The sequence below is a fragment of the Sinocyclocheilus anshuiensis genome, unplaced genomic scaffold (assembly GCF_001515605.1).
Source record: "Sinocyclocheilus anshuiensis isolate Anshui unplaced genomic scaffold, SAMN03320099.WGS_v1.1 scaffold1198, whole genome shotgun sequence".
NCBI lineage: Eukaryota > Metazoa > Chordata > Actinopteri > Cypriniformes > Cyprinidae > Sinocyclocheilus > Sinocyclocheilus anshuiensis.
Genome location: NW_015557119.1, coordinates 2,987 through 12,852, shown reverse-complemented (window position 1 = coordinate 12,852; position 9,866 = coordinate 2,987). Strand labels below are relative to the sequence as shown.

The 9,866-nt window shown below is 39.0% G+C and overlaps 1 protein-coding gene across 1 annotated transcript in view; it reads right to left on the bottom strand.

Moving 5' to 3' along the window:
* The window catches only part of terfa (telomeric repeat binding factor a), a 21,855-nt gene that overhangs the window by 10,149 nt on the left and 1,840 nt on the right, over nt 1–9,866 (bottom strand). The window contains exons 2-9 of the mRNA XM_016472856.1: nt 6,780–7,010; nt 6,569–6,664; nt 4,599–4,723; nt 3,259–3,351; nt 3,036–3,176; nt 2,846–2,943; nt 1,400–1,675; nt 1–78 (exon numbers count right to left, since the gene is read on the bottom strand). Coding sequence (XP_016328342.1) covers nt 1–78; nt 1,400–1,675; nt 2,846–2,943; nt 3,036–3,176; nt 3,259–3,351; nt 4,599–4,723; nt 6,569–6,664; nt 6,780–6,927 — 1,055 coding nt within the window. The 5' untranslated portion in view covers nt 6,928–7,010. The remainder of the gene's footprint in view (nt 79–1,399; nt 1,676–2,845; nt 2,944–3,035; nt 3,177–3,258; nt 3,352–4,598; nt 4,724–6,568; nt 6,665–6,779; nt 7,011–9,866) is intronic.

Genomic DNA, 9,866 nt, shown 5'->3' with positions numbered 1-9,866 from the left:
CTGTTCTGTGTGTCTGAGCGTCTGACAGGCGTCTGGACCTCAGGATCGTCCGAGTCTGGGCCGCTGGGAACGACGATCCTGAAACACACGCTGCCTTCAGAGAAGAGCTCAGGCCCATTCACACACAACTACACTACCAGTCAGAAGATCTGTGATGCTTTTTAAAGACGTCTCTTCTGCTCACCAAGCCTGCATTTATTTGATCCATAATACAGCAGAAACAGTGACATTTTGAAATATTATTACAGTTTAAAATAACAGTTTTCTATGTGAATACATGTTAAACTGTAATTATTTCTGTGATGCGCAGCTGTATTTTCAGCATCATTACTCCAGTCTTCAGTGTCACATGATCTTCAGAAATCATTCTAATATACTGATTTGGAGCTCAAAAAACATTTCTTCTTATTATTATTACTATCAATATTTAAAACAGTTGAGTATATTTTTTCAGGATTCTTTGATGAATAGAAAGATCAAAGATCAGCATTTATCTGAAATAAATAGAAAATATTTATATTTCAGATAAATGCAAAAAAAGCATAAAAAATCTTACTGTCCAAAATCTTCTGACTGGTAGTGTAAGTCAACAGCTGTAAGCAGAACTACAACAGCTGCTATAGTCAGAATGCTGGAGCTCTGTAACGTCAGACAGGTTCTGATTGGCTGTCAGTGTTTTTAATGGTTCTGAAAGCTCTATTGCTCCTCTGTGTGGTTATGGCTGTAAAGCCCTGTTCACACCAAGGACGATAACTATAAAGATAACGATATTAGCGATATCGTCTGTTTATTCTCAGCGCATGCGCGTCTGCCACTTTAAATTCTCCAGCTCGTGACAGCAGGATGGATTCTGATTGGCTCTCAATGTTTGTATCGTTCATCAAGCTGGGAAAAAAAATAGCTCTGAAAGTGATTCAAACGATATCGTTTCTCTGCGTCTTTATCGTTATAGCTGTGGCGTGGACTCTGCCGTTCTTTAATATTCAGAACGATATCTTTATCTCTATAGTTATCGTGCTTGGTGTGAACGGGGCTTTAGAGTGAATACTGTGAGGGTCAGATCTGTGGAGGTCAGTGACCTGATCTGCGTCTCCTCCTCCTCCTCAGCGCTGAGCTGGCTGTCGTCCTCCTGCACCAGGCGTGAGATAGTCATGCCGGCGTATGCTGTCTCCGGCTGCGTCTCGGACAGGGCCAGGTGCAGCTCGGGGCTCTCCTCCTCCTCCTGCTCCAGCTCCTGCTGCAGCTGCTTTCTCTGCGTCTTTATCGTTATAGCTGTGGCGTGGACTCTGCCGTTCTTTAATATTCAGAACGATATCTTTATCTCTATAGTTATCGTGCTTGGTGTGAACGGGGCTTTAGAGTGAATACTGTGAGGGTCAGATCTGTGGAGGTCAGTGACCTGATCTGCGTCTCCTCCTCCTCCTCAGCGCTGAGCTGGCTGTCGTCCTCCTGCACCAGGCGTGAGATAGTCATGCCGGCGTATGCTGTCTCCGGCTGCGTCTCGGTCAGGGCCAGGTGCAGCTCGGGGCTCTCCTCCTCCTCCTGCTCCTGCTCCTCCTCCTCCTGCTCCAGCTCCTGCTGCAGCTGCGTGAAGGAGACGCTGACGCCGTAGCGCTCGCTCAGCACGCCGTACACCTGCCGCAGACTGCGCAGACTCAGACGCGCAGACACACTGCTAACACACACCAGGAACAAGAGCAGACACATTTATACACTAGCACAGGATCGGTTCACGTTTACCTTTTTACATTTACATTTGGTCTAAGTTTAGTAAATGTATGTGCTCGAGTCTTTATGTTTTTTTTTCTTTAAATAACTCCATTAAGCCTTCAGTTTTAGTCATTTCTGTATTTCTACTTCTTATATTTCAGAGTTACCAAGACAGCATTTCTAATGTTCATTTAGGTTTTTTAACTTTACATTTTTTCGTCTAATATTTACATTTCATTTCACGGTTGTAATGCACAGGATTAACATCAGACGGTTTACGTACACATCCATATTGCCATTTCAGAATTAATTATACACTATTTTAGTATTTATGAATATTTTGAGTTAGTTTTTACTTTCTTAGCTTCAAAGCTTTAGTAATTGTGCTTTTCTGAAATTATTAGTTATTGCTTGTATTAATATTTTGAGTTAGCTTTTTATATTTCAAGTCATTTTAATTACAGTTTGAGTTTTAGTCATTTAGTTATGTGCTTTATGTTTCTATTTCTATATATTTTATCCCAGTTTTAGCTATTTAAATATTTCAACTTTTCAGTTAGTTGCCAAGGCAACATTTTTAATGTTTCATTTAAGTTTTTAGTATTATTTACATACTATTGTAGAATGTATTAATATTTTCAATGGGCTTTTATGTTTATGCCATATGATATAATATATATATGTAATTGTATGTTGATATTATATAGGGATGTAACGATACCATTTTTTCCGATCTGATCCGATCCAGAAAATTCTGAGTATCGGCCGATTCTGTGCTAGTTGGTATTAGTTTTCTTTAAATCAATGCAGAATTTCTATACCTCAGTGTGTTGACCTGATCGTCACTCTTTTGTGTGTTAAACACAATTACTAAATATAGACAACTTCATTTTAATGAAAAATAACAAATGAAAAAATATATAATCATAACCTATGACAAAAATACTATTATAAACTAGGTTAGAGGATAATTTAGCAGCAAAAGTTATTCTAGGAAAATCATGAGTGCACAGTAATTCTATAAAATCTAAACATTTAGTGAAGTAATGTTATTAAGTGGGGAACAAATAGAAGTGAATAAGTGTGCACTAGTAACAGCACTAGTTGCCATCTCACTGGTGCTGTGTGTGTTTACCCATGATCCTCTGCGGCGGCGCTGGTCTTCTGTCTGTCCTGTGAGGATGAGGTGACAGGCTCAGAGCTGACGCCGGGGTGTCCAGAGCGCTTCAGCATCTGCACACACACAAACACACACACACACACACACACACACAGGGTGAGGAGAGACAGGAGCGTCTGAGGCGAGCAAGGCAAGTGAGGCGCACCTGCAGGAGGAAGGGCTCGGGGACGCGGTACAGCCGCTCGATGAAGTCCAGCATGTCCTGCTTGAAGTCGGCGTAGGAGCTGAGCTGCAGCACTGAGTGAGAGGAGCGCCGGCGCCGGATCAGGCTCTCGAACAGCTTCTTCTGCACACACACACACAGAGAGAGAGAGAGAGAGTCAGAGATGTCACACACCAGACACACAGCAGCTCCGTCAGCTCCTCACCTTCCCGGCCAAGTCTGCGGCGTCGCTGAAGTGTCTCAGCAGCACCTCCTCGGCCCTGGCGAACTCCCCGCCGCGCAGGCACACCATGACCAGCTGCACAGACAGACAGACAGAGACACGCTCAGGGTTTGTGCAGCCTTCTGAGAGAAATTCAAGCACTTTTAAATGACTTCCAGGCATTGCAAACAGCTATTTTCAGCTCAAAACATGATCCAAATTAAATGTTATTTTCAATGGGATGACCAAAATATAGTTTTGTGGTAAACAAACACCTACGTTAAACTAAAAAACACATCAAATCGCCATTATAACCAGTAGACGGCAGCACTTATCGGCTTATTAGTCATTAATTTCTACTTTTAGCTTTATATTTAAAAATGATAAAATCACTGTTATAAACTATCAAATCATCAAGAAATCAAAGTGTTGCACTTTTTTTGTGTATGAAGTCAGAAAAGTCACAAAACGCCTTGAAGAACAAACTTTTCTTCAGTTTGCGACTGAATGACATGGAGAGCCATCCACTTGCCGCTCAGTTCTGTGTAATACTACAGAAGAGTAGTGCAGCTCGTTTAATAAGAGCAGAATACACAGGTGTGTAGGCCTGTCACGATAACAACTTTTTGTTGTGCGATATATTGCCCCAGAAATAATTGTGATAAGCGATATTATTGTCATTTTAAAGACCATTTTATGCCACTGAATATATAATCATAATGTAACAGCATAATAATGCAAGAAGGCCTACACGCTTACAAATGACATCAAACTTTTAATTTTTAAGAATATTTAGATCATGCAAATTAAGTATCAAAATATTAGATACCTTAAAAAACCTGAATAAATAGTAAATAAACATTTTCTAACAAAAAGTGCAAAGTAACAAGTAGAAAAAAAAGAAAATTGCACAAAGTACTTGTATGGAGATTTTTCCATCTGCAGATGTTTCCCTGACATTTTCTCTGTAAATGAAGGGTGCACACTAGTGCTGAAAAACACAATCACTACTCAGCAGTCAGATGTCCGTACGCACAAAGACACAGATCCCTAAACAAGACCATATCTGCAGATGAAACCTTTTTTGTAGAAGCATTTTTAAATGTGAACGAGCATCTCATGACTACACCACGTTATGTCCGAGAAGCTGCAAAAGACACAGGCGCAAGTGGAATGTACAAAACATGGTGACATTAATCTTTAAGTAAATATAATGGGCGATATATTGCGTCACCAAAAATGATTGAGGTCATGAACATATATTGCGCGATAAGTCGATATATTGATTATTGCTACAGGCCTACAGGTGTGAGATGAGGTTTTGCAGTGTGTGTGTGTCTGACCGTCTCGATGATGGCCTGCTTGACGCACTCCTGCTCCCGCGGGGGGACGCTCATGTCCCGGCAGATGCTCTCCAGCACGCTCAGAGCCGACTCCAGAGGGGTCTTGGGCTCCTCAAACGTCAGATCTGCCGCAGAAACACCCATCAGCACCGGCGCTCACACTCACCAGGCCTCAACACTCACTTTGCTCAGAACAAGATGCTGATTTAACTTTTCTGCATAAAATTCAACCATTTTTTTAACTCTATATCTACAAAATGATGAATAAAGAATGTGCATCGTGTTTTTGATTTTCTCTTCTTTTATTTAAGGCTATGTAAACTGAATCATTATATATTTTATGGTAATTATGTAATAATATAATATGTTGTTTATGTAACATATAGTTTTATTGCACATTGCAAAAAATAATCTTTGATTCCGTCAAAATGAAAGCGTTAAAGTGCAGTATGAATCGCTGATAGCTAGCGGTTTAAATGCAGTCCAGATTCAAAATATCTCTTTCAAGTGTAGAAATTAGGAAAGAAGTATTGTATTTTCCTAATGTAGTGTAAAGCAAAAATAACATACCTATGAAATATTCATTTTCATTTATTTTACAATATATGGCTATTACTGTAATTGTTGTTATTATTATATTCTAACTTGTTTGGCTTCTCAAACACCAGTGTTCGTGTAATTTACACTGAGACAGTAGATCACAAATAAAAAGAGGGTTGAGTCCGCTTTAAAGTTCAGCTACAAGACTTTTTTCTGACTTAAGTTTTCTTAGTTAAGAACATGGGTTGCAGCTCTTAATTTTGAACTCTCAAAGTGCATTAGATAGAATAATTTAACTTTAAATGTACAAAATGTTCAGTTTTTCCAATTCTTCATTTGTCTTTTTTTTTTTTTTGAAAGGAACACTCCACTATTTTTGAAAATAGGCTCATTTTCCAGCTCCGCTAGAGTTAAACAGTTGAGTTTTACAGTTTTCGAATCCATTCAGCCGACCTCCGGGTCTGGCGGTAGCACTTTTAGCTGTAGCTTAGCATAGATCATTGAATCTGATTAGACCGTTAGCATCTCGCAAGAGTTTTGATATTTTTCCTGTTTAAAACCTGACTCTTCTGTAGTTACATCGTGTACTAAGACCAACGGAAAATGAAAATTTGTGATTTTGTAGGCCGATTTGGCTAGGAACTATACTCTCATTCCGGCGTTCATTTTCCGTCGGTCTTATCGTGTAATAGTCAAGTGCTCAAGCGCAAAGACCACAAGTGTGTGGGTATTTGGACAAGGGGGTAGTGGTCGACCGATATATCTCCAAGGCCGATATATCAGCCGATATTTGGCATTTTTCAAATATTGTCTAATAATCAGATAGAACGGTTAAACAAAGGAATTAAAATGTATACAAAGTATTATATTATTAGTAATAGAAAAGGCAAACATTATAATATCAAGCTGTGAGATCTTGTGAAGTGTGCATGTGATCTGCATGATCGTGTGTTCTCTGCGTGACGGTCGGTCCGTGTGAGTTGAATAAGGACAGGAGGAGAGTTCAGCTTCACTGGAGACGCGCGATTGTAAACTCGTGATTTCAAATTATGCTGTGCTTTATGCATTTACCCTGTCATATTCATGTCATTTCCACTGTGTGCTGTGTGTAAAATTAGTGTTACCTTGGCTTTATTTGAAAAAAATATGATTCCCAATGCACACAACTTCCCAGAATACCGAGTGCCCTGTTGGTTACGGTGTTTACTTCCTTTTTAATTATATTTTTATTACATATTTATTTGTGAAAATACTTTGTCATCTAAAGTATACGTGTGTTTATTTTTTTTTATCCATTTTCAAATTTCTTAAATATTAATTAAAATACATAAAATTATATCGGCATCGGCTGTCAAAAAACACATATCTGTGGACCACTACAAGGGGTCTCTCCGTCATGACTTGAACGCGCGTCACTTCCGCTCACTCACCGAGCTTGTCCCCGTTGTTGATCCGGGACAGGAACTGCATGCAGCGCAGCTTGACGATCATGTCGCTGTGTCCGTCGACGGGTCTGACCACCAGATCTGACACGACACACACCAATATCATTTCAGTGAGCGACACACAGAGCTCTGGCGGTTTGTGCAGGTGTAGCGCTAAAGCTAAAGCTAGCGCGCGGATGTAAACAAACCCACTCACTCTCGATGATGCTGGTGAAGTGCGTGAAGGCCGTGTAGTCCGCGTCTCTGAAGGCGCTCAACGCCTTGAACACGTAGTAGTCGAAGCCCCAGCGGTTGATGATCTGCTCGTCGCTCAGAGAGCGCACTTTACTCGCGGACTCGCTCATTCCGATCAGGGTTTAATCGCAGCACACGCGCTTCCCGCGCTCAGACTGCAGCAGGGGGCGGGGCGCAGCGTCAGGCGGCGCCTCTGATTGGACAGAGCGATGTGACGTGAGGCTGATTTCAGAACACGTGAAGGGAAATGTTGATAGATATGCCCCATTAACCGATCATAAACTTATTTCTTTAACTCCTACAGGCTCAAAGAGGATCTCTAGTCTTAGAGGGAACAGGAAATGTAATAATAATCTTCTTAAAGATGATAACTTCAATGCCTGCGTTAAACATATTTTTGCAGGAATGAAGCATTTTAAAATAAATGGGATTTTTTCCAATATTAATGTCAGAAAGATTAAGAATTTAATCAACAAACAAAAGGAAATAGAATTACTTGATAATTGATGTATATTGGAACAGAAGCAAATTCTTACTAAAGAAGAAGAAGTTGAATGAGCTCAAATTCAATCTCTGCTAGATATAAAAATACAAGCTATTATCGCTCTAGAGAAAATAAATACTTTATCAGCTGTAAATATTAATGGAAGCCCCTGTACAGACCCTGAAAACAATTCTGATTCAGTTTTTTCCTTTTATAGTAATCTATATAACTCTACATTACATACAAACCTGATAAAGACCCACATCTTTTAGAAAATTGGAGGCCGATCTCCTTTCTAACAATTGATTATAAACCAATTCCTTCGGTATTTGCTAATAGATTATGTAAATAAATGTTTAATCAGTATGTTTTTTTTAATTGGATGCTGCTTAAATAACCTTTAATAGACCCGGCTTGGAGGTTCCTGAAGCCCTAAACACACGGCAGGATTTTTAGAAAGTCATCCAGCAGGTGATCGCGTAATTGTTCATCAGACTGAACAAACTGCTTCTGATAACGTGTCAAAAAATCTTGTGCCAAGTGCCATGACCCATGATTTTTATCATATCGATCGCATGATCAGTGTCTTGCTATTTGAGAGAAATTTGTAAAACTTCCCCAAACTTTACTGGATCGGCTTCGACATACTGTCATAGGCGCTGTGTTTTTCTATCAGATTGCATCAGAGAGAGCTGCGGTGCGGTTTTACACTAGAGCCCCCACTGGCCAAACCGTGTTATTGCAGGCCCTCACATGCTGTCACTTCAGATCAAAATGATTATTCGACAACAAAAATATTTATAGACAATTTTTCATTGTCGACATTGTCAATAATGTCGACTAATCGTTCCAGCCCTACATTGTAATTATATACACTACCAGTCAGAAGTTTTTGGACAGTAAGGTTTGTAATGTTTTTTAAAGAAGTCTCTTCTGCTCACCGAGCCTGCATTTATTTGATCCAAAGTACAGCAAAAACAGTAACATTGTGAAATTATTTAAAACTATTTAAAATAACTGTTTTCTATTTGAATATATTTTAAATTGTAATTTATTTCTGTGATTTCAAAGATGAATTTTTAGCATCATTACTCCAGTCACATGATCCTTCAGAAATCATTCTAATATTCTGATTTGCTTCTCATAAACATTTATAATAATAATTATTATTATTATTATATTATGAAAACAGCTGATTAGAATTTTTCAGGTTTCTTTGATGAATAGAAAGTTCAGAAGAACAGCATTTATACTGACTCCAAGCTTTTGAATGGTATAGTGAATATAATGTTACAAGAGCTTTTTACTTCAGGTAAATACTGATCTTTACTGATCTATTCATCAAAGAATCCTGAAAAAATGTACAGTAATCTACTGTTTTAAATATTGATGATAATAATAATAATCAGAAATGTTTCTTGAGCTCCAAATCAGCATATTAGAATGATTTCTGAAGATCATGTGACACTGAAGACTGGAGTAATGATGCTGAAAATACAGCTGCGCATCACAGAAATACATTAAAGTTTAACACATATTCACATAGAAAACAGTTGTTTTAAATTAGAATGATATTTCAAAGTTTTTGTATTGCACATTTCATCAAATAAATGCAGGATTGGTGAGCCGAAGTGACTTCTTTCAACAACTTAAAATTTGAATGACCCTAACCTTTTGAACAGTAGAGTTTATGTTAATAACAAATCTTGTATAATGATGACGATGAACTGTTGGTCCTAAAACAGTAGACTAACACTTCTCTTAACAACGTTCTCTTAAGCCGATTATGCTTAATAAGCCGAAAACGCACTTGGTCATGTAAACGAGGTAACCCGTTTTCTTTTATCAGAGTAAGGTCATAAACGGCGTAAGCATAAACCGGTCGCAACAGGTAGTTTTTTTCCTCTTACTCCGATTTCGCACGGCATATAAATGCAATAAACCGCTTTCTGTTGGCTTATTGAAGTGCGCATGTGTGATACGTGACAGGAACGCATCGTTAGTGCAGATTTAAGCACATCTAGACCAAGCAAACGTCTTGCAGTAAAGAAAGAAGGAAATATATCACAAAAGCAGACGTTTTCATGACTCAGAAAATGATAAAAATATGTTCTCATCTCGTGCAGCAGAAGTGGTTCAGTCCAACCCGATCTCATGGAAGTGCGTATAAATAGTACGCCAAATAAAAACGAAAACTCGTGGTATTGATAGGCAAAAATGGACTTTGGCGTGTATATGCTACGCGATGGGTAGGTTTAGGGTTGTGTGGTAGATGCGTATCATATGCACGCCAACAAATTTCGTATCATATGTACGCGAAAACTGCGTATCATATGCACGCCAAACACATGCGTATCATATGCACGTGAAAACTGCGTATCATATGCATGCCAACAAATTTCGTATCATATGTACGCGAAAACTGCGTATCATATGCACGCCAAACACATGCGTATCATATGCACGTGAAAACTGCGTATCATATGCATGCCAACAAATTTCGTATCATATGTACGCGAAAACTGCGTATCATATGCACGCGAAAACTGTGTATCATATGCACGC